The 13,635-nt window shown below is 46.5% G+C and overlaps 2 protein-coding genes across 3 annotated transcripts in view; both read left to right on the top strand.

Moving 5' to 3' along the window:
- Positions 1-5,936, top strand: part of LOC126539897 (uncharacterized) — a 145,595-nt gene extending 139,659 nt beyond the window's left edge. The window contains exon 11 of the mRNA XM_050186710.2: positions 5,697-5,936. Within this exon, the coding sequence (XP_050042667.1) occupies positions 5,697-5,936 (240 nt within the window). The remainder of the gene's footprint in view (positions 1-5,696) is intronic.
- Positions 5,937-6,760: 824 nt separating this feature from the next.
- LOC126539892 (uncharacterized) overlaps positions 6,761-13,635 on the top strand; it is a 242,735-nt gene continuing 235,860 nt past the window's right edge. For both annotated transcript variants that reach the window (XM_050186702.2, XM_050186704.2), the window contains exon 1: positions 6,761-7,061. In XM_050186702.2, coding sequence (XP_050042659.1) covers positions 6,779-7,061 — 283 coding nt within the window. In that variant the 5' untranslated portion in view covers positions 6,761-6,778. The remainder of the gene's footprint in view (positions 7,062-13,635) is intronic.

The raw sequence follows: 13,635 nt of genomic DNA, 5'->3' as shown, positions 1-13,635 counted from the left end.
GGATTACTGCTGCACCTATGGTACTTGATTTTTAATGCAACTAGCATTCTCTGCCTACTACAGACATTTTAAGCCTATCTTATTTATCTATCTAGCCTCATACATTGACCTAGTGACCCAAGTTGGGTACCAGCTTGGACAAAAAGATATGTGCTCGTGGTCATTGCACTGCTACCATTCAGCTTTGTCATTTGACTGTCTTCATAATGTCATCATCACGCCATTGTTGTCATTCAGTTGTCAGGCATTCATTGTCGTACTGTCGTAATGAGGCTGTTGTGGTCGTTTTATCGCCGTCACTCCCACGCCATGATCAGACACTCGTCATGCTGTCGTCGTCACACCATCGTCATCTACAGCCTTTGTGATACAGTAGCCATCACACCATCGTCATCTTTCTGTCCTCGCACTGTTTTCATGCCATCGTCGCCATGCAGTTGTCATCCTGCATTCGTTCTCATACACATCATCGTTATGATGCTGTCGGGTCGTTCCGTCGTCATTCTAACTTCGTTATCCCACTCTCATCAACCATCGTCACACAGTCATCATACTATTGTCGTCATGCTGTCATCGTCACACTTTCGTTTTACCATCGTCATAACTTCAGTAATGTCATACCAGAGTCATCATGCTGTCATCATCATACTACCTTCATGGTTCCGTGGACATCATGCCTTTTGCATAATTTTAACGTAATCATGCTATCATTCAATCAAACTTATGCTGCTGTTGTCATGCCATTGTCCACATGCATGGTGGCTGCCATTGCCATCATACAGTTCTCCGACATTCATTGCTATATTGTCGTCCGGATGCCATCTTCGTCATACTCTGGTTGTCATCCCATAGTTCTCATACCATTGCCATGCCGTTGTCCTACACAGTCATTGTCACACTGTTGTTTTACCATCGTCATCACTTCAGAAATCTAATCTCATTCTCATCATGCTGTTGTCATACTGCCTTTGTTGTTGCGTCGACGTAATTTCTTCTCTGCCATTTTAGCGTAATCGTGCTGATGTCCTTGAATTGTGATTATGTCACCATTGTCATGCAATTGTTGTTATTGCAGTGTCACCAGGCACTGTCTGTCATGCATTCGTTGTCATACCGTATGCCGTCCAGGTTGTTTTACTGCCTCCACTCCCACTTTGTCATACAGTCTTTGTGTACAGTGCTGTTATGTCATAGTATTGTCCTCATGCTGTTGTCATGCCATCGTAATCATTGAGTCGTCATCATGCATTCGTTGTTATACCAATGTTTCACAGTCATCATACTATTGTTGTGCCGTCATCGTCACGCTGTTATTTTACCATCGTCATCACTTAGCATCATCCCATAGTCATCATGCCATTGTCGTCATACTGTCTTCATCGTTCCATCAACATTTTTTCTTCTCTGTAATCATGCTGTCGTGACTCAGTTGTGATTATGCCACGGTTGTCATGCCATGGTGGCTTCTATTGTTGTCATACAGTCATCAGGCATTCATTATTATACTGTCGTCATGATGCCATCGTGGTCGTTCTATCGCCATCACTCCAGCTTTGCTACGAGGGCCGTTTTTGTTTCAACCTCTGATAGGCTATAAATAAAAGACAAGTTCATCTAAAACAATAATTTTATTACCAAAAGATTAGTACAGTTACGCTTACTTTTCGACATAATCACCGAAGAGATTGAGGCATTTGTCATATCTGTGGACAAGCTTTTCAATACCCTCTTCAAAAAAAGTTGCCGCCAATGAATTCAAGTAGTCCTTGACGTTGGTTTGAAGGTCACCATTGGTTTGAAAGCGCTTCCCACCAAGCCACGTCTTCAGTCCAGGAAAAAGATGAAAGTCACAGGGTGCTAAGTCTGGACTGTATGGCGGATGATCGAAAATGTCCCATCCAAAATGTTCGAGAAGCCGTTGAGTTGCTCCAGCAGTGTGTGGACGGGCGTTGTCATGGATCAGAACAACTCCAGCGGTCAGCTTTCCTCTTCGTTTGTTCTGAATGGCTCTACGCAAACGTCGTAATGTTTCACAATAAACAGCTGCAGTGATTGTGGTTCCGGGCTCCATAAACTCCACAAGCAACACACCTTGTTGATCCCAAAACACAGTAGCCATGGTCTTTCTGTTGTTGAAGGTTTTTTTGAATTTCTTTGGTTTGTTTGGCGAATTTGAATGCATCCATTGTTGTGATTGTCGTTTTGTTTCCGGTGTGTCGTATTGAATCCAGGTTTCATCCCCAGTCACGATTGATTTCAAAAGGTTGTCTCCTTCATCCTGATAATGCTCAAGGAACTCCAAAGCTGACGCCATTCGTCGAGTTTTGTGGCCGTCCGTCAACATTTTTGGGACCCAACGTGCACAAAGTTTTTTGTAGCGTAACCGTTCAGTAACAATAGAGTACAAAACAGACCTTGAAACTTCTGGAAATTCCGTAGATAAAGCAGTAATGGTGAATCTGCGGTTTTCTTTAACCATTCTGTCAACTCGTTCAACCAGGTCATCTGAAACGACAGATTTGCGTCCTTGGCCCCCTTCATCATGCACATCATTACGTCCATCTTTAAAATTTCGACACCATTCACGCACAACACCATCACTCATGAAGTTTTCCCCATACACTCGACTCATTCTCCGATGGATTTCTGCAGCATCATGGCCTTCAGCCTGTAGAAAACGAATAACATTTCGCAATTCACACTTGGCGGGAGCAACAATAATGGCAGCCATGTTTACGTGGCTGTAGCACAATGCCGACTGACGCCTGAATGTCAACAATGGCGGAGTGGGTAGTGCGAGAGCTGCGCAGTCGCCTACAGCGTATGTCCGCCTTCTGCTGCCCGCGTAGCGTCTGCACGGAGCGATCAGAGGTTGAAAAAAAAACAGCCCTCGTATTTGAGTGTCATCATGTAATTATCTTGCCCTCGTTTTGATATAGTAGTCGTCGCACTATCGTTGTCATACACTCATCATCCCATTGTCCTCATACCGTTCTCGTGTCATAGTTGTCATTGTGTTGTCATCCCGTCGTCGTCGTGCATTTGTTGTCGTACTGTCATCGTCATGCCGTTGTCACACCATTGCCGTACACATTCGTTGTCAAACTGTCATTTTACCATCGTCATAACTTCAAGAAATGTCATCCCATTGTCGTCATACTGTCGTGATTACTGCCTTCCTAGTTCCATCAGCATCATTGCTTCTCTGTAATTTTAGCGTAATAATGCTGTCGTCATTCAATCGTCATTATGCTGCAGTTGCCATTAGATCGTCATCATTTGCTTCGTCACCAGAGAGTCACTGTCATGCATCCATGTCGTCATGTTGTTGTGGTTGCACCAGCGTCGTCATTCCAGCTTCGTCATTCAGTTGTCATACACTTGTCATCGTTCTAAGTTCTCGTGCCATCGTTGTGATGCTGTCGTCATTATACCATTGTCATCATATCAGAATCCACTCATTAGTGTCATGCCACCGTCGTCATAACTTTATCGTTCCATTGATGTTCTTTCTTCATCACTTTATTGTTGTCACTGCATCGTCGTCATGTTGCCATGCACATAGGTGACCTTAGCAAGTGAGTGTCATACCAAAGTGGGCTGATAAAGAAGAAAGTGGATGTCACATATAGTGGAAGCAACGGAAGTCTCAGAATGACCACTGTGGATTTTAAATAAATGTGACTTCAGCGTTACGGTGTGTGGCTAGTATTGTCCTCATGCTGTTGTCATGCCATCGTAATCATTGAATCGTCATCATGCATTCGTTGTTATACAATTGTTTCACAGTCATCATACTATTGTTGTGCCATCATCGTCACGCTGTTATTTTACCATCGTCATCACTTAGCATCATTCCATAGTCATCATGCCATTGTCGTCATACTGTCATTCAATCGTCATACTGAACTCCAATCTACTTCAAGCATGAGCTTGAATGCTAATCGCTTTAGCATCGACAGTCATAGTGAGATGGGTTCTACCGTAATTTTGTTAGGGTGCCTTTTTTTGTCACGCACTGACACTGTGTCATAAGTCATGCAAGAGACTCTACGGGAGATAAATATGCATGCAACAGAACCTCTTATAATGTGGCATGCCCTGTGAGTTTAGTGTATCAGTAAAGAAAGAAAAGATTAAAGTGATTTATGTAAATGTTGTCACAGTGCTACAACATCAGTGGTGACATTGCAACTTGTGGACCATTGGAAACCCTACTGGCAAGCTAAGTATTTCGTGGTTCAAATTATTTTGAGTTATACCGTATTTACTAGATTCTAGTGCACCTTCTATTGTAGCGCGCATCTGTTTTCCGTGACTAAAAAAAAGGAAAAATAACCACCCTCAATTTTAATGCGCACCCATTTGCCGCGACCTAAAAAACGAAAAGTCCTTTACAGTACCACCCACCTCATTCTTTCATACAGAAATGCAACTTTCTCTCATTTGGAAAAGCAAACATTTGCTCCCAATCCACTAAAGTTGCGATAAGTAAAAAAAAGTTGCAGTTTCGCCCGAAAGGCGAAGCATCTATTACAATAGCAAATTAGTAGACAGCTATACAAAAAGTAAGGATAGTAGTTTTATCAGCCCTGTAAACTTATAAACATTTGCTTACCAGCTAAGTTAACTAGTATGGTGTCGCGCGCACAAGCAAGCATGAACACATCTCATGCAATGACCATGGAAGCTCTTTAGGAAAACGCTGGAGTGGGGAAGTGCGGTAGCAGGAGCGAGTGAATTGACCTTTGTGCAGACTCTTACTTCAACACGCACTAAGCGACGAGAACACAGCGCTGTGCGCCTAGATGTGTAGACTCTTGTCTCCATCGCAGATCGCTTTCAAGATAGGGGCCGTGCGGCGGCGCTGTGCGTAGCAGCCGTCGGAGTAGAAAGCTTCTCCTGTTTGTGCCAGATCCACACGAAAGTTTCGGGAACTCCGAATGCCCGTGATGCAGCCAAATTTCCGTCCGTCTCCGCACACGTGATTGCTTTCCTTTTAATTGTGGCATCGTGATGAACTCGGCATGTCTTTGCAGTCGACACTTCCATGCTGATAGGGCAAATGAGGAAAACTGGAAGACCGGGAAGATGGACGGTGCACTAACCTAAGCATATATACTAAAGCACATGGAGAAAGCTACGGCAGCTAGGCTTGAAGCACATGCAAAGTGGCCATATTGAAATGCCAATGGCGATACGGCAATTAAGATTTAGGGTCATACTCGATTTTAACGCGTAGACTATTTTTGGACCCACTTTATCGGAAAAAAGTTTGCATTAGATTCGAGTAAATATGGTAAGTATTCGTAAGTGGAGTTCAATTATTCAGTCTGCTATAAGTATGCAATCATCAGAATTTGAAAAACCAAGCATTCACATGCTTTTACTCACAATGACTGAAAGGCCCCGTCACATCCAGGGAAAGCAGGCGTTGATATCAACACGGTTGCTTGATGCAGGTCTTTGGTGTTGGGCTGCTGAGCACGAGGTCGCGGGATCGAATCCCGGCCGCGGCGGCTGCATTTCGATGGGGGCAAAATGCGAGAACACCCGTGTACTTAGATTTAGGTGCACGTTAAAGAACCCCAGGTGGTCAAAATTTCCGGAGTCCTCCACTACGGCGTGCTTCATAATCAGAAAGCGGTTTTGTCACGTAAAACACCATAATTTAATTTTTAATTTTTTTGATGCAGGTCTCGTCGGAGCAACTGGAACGGCAGGCACGGGAAAGCACAGTTCGCCTGGAGTCGCTCCTGCGGGAGAGCGAGTCTCATCAGGCAGAACTGCGGCAGGAGCTGAATAGCAAGCACCAAGAGCTGCTTGATGCCCGTGCTGCCCACCTCGAGGCAAGCATTCTATGGCCACACTTTCGATCGACCACCTTTGAAGAGGTTGCTTTCGTTGCTCTCTTGTTGGTTTGTGGCAAAGTCTGATGGTTGGTGTGGTCAGAGGCTGCCACAACTGAAAGGCCACTCATGGCGATGTGTGGTCCAAGGTGGCAGGCATGAAGCTGTGTTGCCACAGCTGATGAGTTCAGGCTTAACTACTGAAGCGTGTGCATTTAAAGGAATCTGTGGACTTTCTGATCTTATTAAACTTTAATTTTTGTTTTGTGCATCCGCATGATGAATAAACTGAAATTTCGTGTCACCAGCACGTCGCTCTCAACGTAATGGAATGTGACATTGAAAGTACTGCTGAAAAAATTGCTCAAGAATGTGACTCGTGTTCTCTTAGACTCGAACAGTTGTCCCCACTCATTTCCCGTCCCATGTGAAATTTTATTTCAGTCGACTTCCGTTAATTCACTGACAAGCACTGACACGATTGACAAAATTGGTAGAATTATCCGGCAGGTAGAATTAAACAAGATGCAGGAAAAACGTCGACACATACCCATGATTCATGTGGCAGTATTGGCCCTTCTCTGTAACTCCCCCAAATGAAATGTGCGCCCAATTTCCATGTGTCCAATGGAGAAAACCAATGTAGAACTGACATTACAGCTCCTAAATGAAATACAAATCTAATGTGTGCCTGATTTTTTAGCAAGAAAAATGCACAGTGGCAGATGGTTTCCTGAAGTCAGCTTCGCCGTGATACAGCACCGGCATGCGATAGATCATATGAACTATGAACGCTGAAAAATTGGTTTTGGCTTGGCTTGATGTGTCGTCAAGGTGTCCTAACACTACAAGAAAGATGCTAATCGGAAGCCCCTTGATATTTTTCCATACTCTTGCATACAGCAGCACTGCATTGTTGCGGTAAGGTAATGGTGAGGAACTGTGTGCAGGCGAAGTCCCGCGCGGACGCTTTGTCCAAGGACATGGACGAGCTGCAGGAGGAGCTGTCTGCATTGCGGCGGGATCGGGAGGCACAGGCAGTGCAGCAGGCAGAGGCGCTGGCACGGCAGATTGCCTCGCAGGAGAAGCTGCAGCAGCAGGCCCGCTCTGAGAGGGAGACACTCGAGGAAGCGGTGCAGCGTGCCCAGGCCAAAGCGGAGGCCCAGGCGGAAGCATGTCACCGGGCCCGCAAGGACATAGACGCCCTGCAAGGTGAGAGGACCAGTGACAGGAGACTTTGGTGGCCCTGCTTAACATTCTCTTGCCCGTAGAAAAAGTGGCAGTTTCTGGGTAGCTTCGTAAATACTTTTTTTCCTATCACAGAGCATGTTTGATGCCAAAATGTATAGCAGGAAATTGAAGAGGAAAAAATATTCTCTTTCCGACAGTACTAGTGTCAAACGATGTGTTTAATAAAAGAATGTGAAAAAAAAATCTAATCAACAAGTTTGTTGAAAACAACAGAACCTTTATAAAAAATCCATTGTTGCTTCGTACAGAAAGACCCTAAAAATTTTATAATATATATTTTCAATGCAAAGGACCTACACAATATTCCAGCAAATATAATCTTTCCATGTAAAAAATTTCTTGAGATTGTGGGGAGCAGAAGCGCCCATCTTCCCCCGCGTTGTTGCGTCGAGAGCCGGCATGGACACGGTAGAGGCGCACTATGCCCTCTCCCGCTTCTCCCTCCCTCTTGCGGCGCGTGCGCACCCTTCAGTATAAACCCCATGCAAGCAATCTTGCACGCGACAGCGACAAGCGACGCGATGGAGATGGCTGTCGCGTTCGCTCGTCGCCTACAAGTTGCACCCCATGCGAGCGATGACTTCGAGCGACGTCTCCCCAGTGTTGCCGGTATGAGGGCAGCAATATAGGTGCCAAAACTAGCGTGACGCGTGCTTTATTACCTTAAGTTGATGTGTTTTACTGTAAAAAGCAGCGTAAAATATTTCTGAAAGTCTTGCAGTAGGTTCTTATCCTTGCACGTATAAAAATTCAATCGTTTGCTCGTTCCCTGCGACAATCGGAAGTACTTGAGTTATGTACATCCAGTTCCGGCTTCGCGCTATTGGCTAGTCGCTCATAGCACTTCCGGGCAACGAGCGACGAATTCTAGATTTGCAGAACCGAGCGATCGCGCTACAAGACCGAGTGATCTGTTCACGCGACGGCCCGATTCGTCGCTCGAAGCCGTCGCTCGTCGCTGTCGCGCACAAAATCGCGCTGATGGGGTTTAGCCCTTCCTCCCGGACTCACAGGCAGGTAGGATGGGCGAGGAGGACATTCCCCTCGCCAAGGTAAAAAGGTACAAAACAGCGTCACCGGAGGAGACCCCCTGTCTCTGACAGGACCCTTAACCTGCCGGACTGGAGTACCTGCCACAACCCGTGAGTGACCTCGTTTGCCTCACTATCCCGGGCATCGAGGCCAGCCTATTTATTACTATTACAGAGAGGACGTCGCTCTGCCAGTGTTCTTTATTGCCGGTAGCAATAAACATTCTTACAGTTGACGCCGCTGGTTGCCTTGTTCGTTCGAATCCGACGTAGCCGCGATTCCCGCGCTACGGGTTGGGAAGTAACACAAAGCGACTGCGTGGGGCTAGATCCGGAGCTCGCCTTCAGCCCTAGCCGCACGCAGTGTGGAACCCCCACAAGATATAAAAGAAAACATTAATTCCAGTGACTAGCCTTAGTGCAGTGCCAAGGTTGACTCTCGGCCGTCTTTCTGCACGAAACTCAATTCCTTGCACAGCCACCAGAAAATTATCTTTTCCGAAGGATTTTATCACCCTGCTGATAAGAACTGTGACCTTTAGAACACACGGGATATCTTTATATCAGTGTACAGCAGCTTTGAAATGTTTCGGTGAAGAAAGCGAAATCCTTTCTGAAATCTGATGAATCAAAGTTGTTTGCTGTGTCAGTGCTGCTTCCAAAATCCAAAAACGCATGTGCAGGTGCATTAGAATCAGTAGAAATGATATGTTTTCATGCACGATTTGCGCGCCACCGCTGCCATCCTGGAAACTACAGGTGCTTATCACACTGACCACACCCCTTGTCCTGAGGCGCGTTAAAAATCTGTGCGCAATGGGAAAAGAAAACTGCAAACCGAAGCTGTCTAAATACCTCCTAAATAACCCAATAAATATCGCTAGTAGTACAGGAGCGCTTGGAAAGCGGCAAAATACAAATTTGCGACCATCAATAGTGCGCTATCGATGGGAATAGACACGGACAGGAAAGTGTTCAAGAGTACTGGCACGACATATTCGAGGTGTCATTTTTTTGTGCTAAGTAAAGGTTTAAACTCTCTGAACCTTTGTAAATGTATTAGTAAGTGCCAGAGTGGCCTAACTAGTTGACCTCATTATGCATGTTTCTACGAACCAGTTTCTATTTCAGTACACCGGATATGGACACAGGACTTCATGATACACAGGCTCGTCTTCATTCCTGTGATCACTGCATGCAGTTTATTTCTTTATGAGCAACAGCATCCTATTGCCACGAAACGTCGCCACATTTTGTTCTGAGTCATGACATCACAATAAGGTCAATGAAATGAAGGCAGAAAATCGAGAATGAATTTGGTCTCATTTCCCAACCTTCATACATGCTATGTGTAATCTGTAAGTGTGAGAAGCATCCACCGAGGTGGCATAGTGGCTTCACTGTTGCCTTCTAAGCCTGAGGGTACGGGATCAAATCCAAGCCACGGCGTCCACATTTTTATGGAGGTCAAATGCAAAAAATGCCCTTGTGCGGTGCATTGTGCACATGTTTAAGAACCCTAGCTGGGCAAAATTAATCCGTAGCCTCTTCTACGGTGTGCCTCATAATCATATGGTGGTTTTGGTAGGTAAAACCGAAGACTTTATTTAAATTTTAAATGTGCGAAGCATCTGATAGAGGTTCTTCAACTTTTTAAGCATATTGCTCAGTACCCCTTTAAAAGGTCACTAAAGGCAAATGTTAAGCCAACGTGGACTGTTAAAATAGCATTGCAGAAACCCTGCAGCAGTGATTTCGTGTCAAGAAAAGATTTAGTTTAATAGAAAATTGCATCTGAAGGGTCTGAATACCCTTTTTGCAATTCAAGTCTCCTGTTTCCCAACCGGGTAGTGTGGACGTTGTATATGCCATCACGGCCCGTTACCGCTGTCGGTGAGTAAAATGGTGCCCGACAGACAGAACTACGGTTTCTTGTGCAAAATGCAAAAGCGCTGCCACGGAGAAACCAAGCCAAGGCAGCAGGTTGTATTCACTGCTGCAGCTGCTTTTGGTCACGTGGCATGGACTGTTTGGGCATCGTGCAACATCACATGGATGCAGCATTCTCTGCTATTTGTAATTTGTGTTAGTTTTGCAAGCGAACAAAACCAGCGCAGCACTATGCAATAATGAAACTTACTGCAATATGAAAGCACGAGCAGTGCAGAGTCAAGCGAGAACAAAACCTTTTGACCACCCGCGTATTTGTCAAGGGTAACGTCAGGAAGATCTTTTTCCTAAACATTTAATAGAACTGGACAAGTAGCATTTCCTTCCATCTGCGACGAGGTGTATTCTCGTTCACAACGTTGTGGAACGCTAGGTAAAGGCACTGCAAGGGCTGTCCGTAGCATGGGGCTCGCTCGTGATCACGGCACGATCCTTCGTCTTCCTCTTCAGTCGGCACATACACTAGGGCGCTTCTGCTTCATTACAATGCCCCGGGATCGAAGCGTAGCCATCCTGGTGACTCAGGGCGCGGAGAAGATGAGCAGGTCGTTGATGAGATGGGGAAAGAGCTGGGTCGATGGCGTTGTCAATACCCACTGAAGGTGATGAGTCTGAGACTGAAGCGATGGCGCCAACGTGATGAAGGGAGTTGGTAGGAACATCGAGATCGTCGATGTAGTCGACCGCCTGGAAGTATCCTACGGTCTCTCCACGCAGTAGGCTGATCGGGTACTGGTAGTAGTTGGTGACCATAATCACAGTTGACCCAGTTGTTATAGTGAGCATGACAAACAGAAGAACAATGCCCTTGCGCTGAGCAAACAAATCGGACGGCGTGAACACTACGGTGGCATCAGATGCAGCATCAGACGACAGGACAACAGCCATCGACGACTCGGGGGGTATGGTTATGTCGGCATCAACAGTGAGTTTGTCGGCAAAGTGAGGAGAGCTGGTCGGCAGTGATTCACTTAGTGGTAAAAGCGACACTTCTGCACGCGAATAGTCAATGACAGCATGATGACGTGACGGGAAATACCAACCAAGGATGAGGTCGTGAGAGCACGATGGTAGCACGAAGCACTCGATTATGTAGAAAATGTCGTTGATGACGACACGGGCCGTGCATACAGCTGAAGGGTGAATTCGCTGCGCGCTGGCAGTGGCGAGCACCAGGCCAGAGCGAGCTGTAGTCACTTTTCGTAGCTTGTGGCAAAGGCTCTCGTGAATGACGGAAATGGCTGCTCCGGTATCGACTAGTGCCACTGCGGGTACTCCCTCTGCAAAAATGGTAATAACATTTTGCGGCGCAGAACGAGGACTTGAAAACATTGATGTATTTGCAGTTTTTGCCTCAGGAACTGCAGCAGTCAGTTTCCCTCTTCAGTGGAAGCTCGGCGATGCAGGGGCGAAATCGAACGCTGATGAAGGGAAGGGGAACGCCGAGTTTCCGACCGGTGATCAGTGCCAAGACGTCGCGGTGAAAATGGAGGCGTGGCAGCGTATTGTGGCACATAGCTGGGCGCATCAAAGGTGGTACGCGTAGTTGGGGTGCGGCGGCGCCAAAGTGCGCCACATGGCCAGTGATGCCGCAGATGAAGCAGATAGGCCGGTTGTCTAGAGTGCGGCACGTCTCGGTGGGACGAAAAAACTGTGGTGATGGTTGGGCAACTGGATATGAAGCCGGATGCACGGGCAAGGAAGAGGAAGCTGTCGTAGCAGGTGGCTGTGCAACCACAGCTGCATAACTGAGCGGGAGCTACGTAGGATGAGTGGCAAAGTCGGTATGGGACAGTGGCACACTCATAGGATTGGGTAGGGGGGTCGTAGGAGCTGCAGGAAGCGCTTCGGATGTCTGATTCCGGATGGCTTGCTGCAGCATTGGAGGCAAAGCTGCCGTAGGTGCGTCGCTGTGAGGCAGCAGCGAGAGCTGCCTGGCCACCTCTTCACGAATAAAATCTTTGATATGCTGTGAGAGGGTCGAGTTGGTCATGTCGGGAGAAAGCACGATGCTCGAGATGGAATCGGCGTTCTGAATGTTCTGGCGGGCGATGGAACTTTGGCGGCGCAGCTCGTCAAAGCTCTGGCAGATGTTAATGAGGACGAATACGCTAGTTGGGCTTTTGGCCAGCAACATCTGGAATGCGCTGTCCTCGAGGCCCTTGAGGATGTGTTTGATCTTGTCATCCTCTGACATGCTGGGATTTACCCGCTTGCACAAATCGAGGACATCCTCGATGTAACTGGGGATTGTCTCTCCAGGCTGCTGTGCGCGCTGGCGTAGGCGCTGTTCAGCGCGTAGTTTACGCACAGCTGGGCGATCAAACTCTTCAGCAAAAAGAGTTTCAAACGCAGACCAGCTTGTAAAGTTGCATTCGTGGTTGAAGAACCAAAGTTTGGCTATGTCGGCGAGGTAGAAAGGCACGTGCGTCAGCTTAGACTTGTCATCCCATTTGTTATTGGCACTTACACGTTCGTACGATGACAGCCAGTCTTCAATGTCGGGTTCGGCAGTCCCACCGAAGATGGGTGGGTCGCGTTGACGAGAGATGCCGGCGCAGATGACAGTGGCAGCCGGTGGCGCAGGCAACGAGGTGGCGGGATCAGGCATAGTGCAGGGCGATCTTGTTGGCAGGGTTCAAGTGTGGAGCTCCAGGACGAGGCGAAGGATCTCGGCGACCTCCACCAAATGCAACGAGGTGTATTGTCGTTCACAATGTTGTGGAACGCGAGGTAAAGGCACTGCAAGGGCTGTCCATAGCATGGAGCTCACTCGCGATCACGGCACGGTCCTTCATCTTCCTCTTCAGTCGGCACAAACACAGGGGCGCCCCCATATGCTTCACAACACATCTTATAATGCAATGCAATGACCTTTTTATTACGAGTGGTTGAGTACTAGTGACAAAATTAAAATGAGGAGTGCCTATGTCATCAGGTTAGTAGTTGAATGTACCGGGAGAGTCTCAAACCGACTCCTGCATTTACTTCAGTTTCTCGATTACTGAAGCTCTGTTCATGATAATATCGACGCCTTAGACATTCTTGAGCATTAATCTATCGCTTTAGCTTGACTTAACATTGTAGTGTCCCTTTAAGGGCAGCCATGCTGATTGGAACCAACTTCCCAATTTATGAATTGATTTAGAGGAAATTTGGTGCACGTGTTAGCAATTCAACGCCTACCAATCTCTGAAGATGTGACAGTGATATCTCAGAAACTTTCCAATTACAACCTTTTTGCATTTTAGCTTTTGCAAGCAAGCAGCCCCGTGGAGCTTGGGAGTTATAACAGAAGTTTGGCTGAGCTTTGAAAATATTCTCAATTGCATGCTACATGCTGCGAAATTCAAACAAATTTTTTTCTTGCCCAGCAAGATAATTTTCAATTTACATTACTTGTAAGGGTAATTGGACACATGAAAAATGTGTACTCACAAAAGAGCACTTCATGAAATATAACAGGTATAAGTTAAATAAACAAGTCTATCACTGTGGGCAGCAGTGGCTAAAAAGTATAATAAAACAAGTGGGGTCTAAATACTTGCAACAGT

The sequence above is a fragment of the Dermacentor andersoni genome, chromosome 2 (genome assembly GCF_023375885.2).
Source record: "Dermacentor andersoni chromosome 2, qqDerAnde1_hic_scaffold, whole genome shotgun sequence".
Classification (NCBI taxonomy): domain Eukaryota; kingdom Metazoa; phylum Arthropoda; class Arachnida; order Ixodida; family Ixodidae; genus Dermacentor; species Dermacentor andersoni.
The sequence above is the reverse complement of the archived record's forward strand: the minus strand, read 5'-3'. Positions and strand labels throughout refer to the sequence as shown.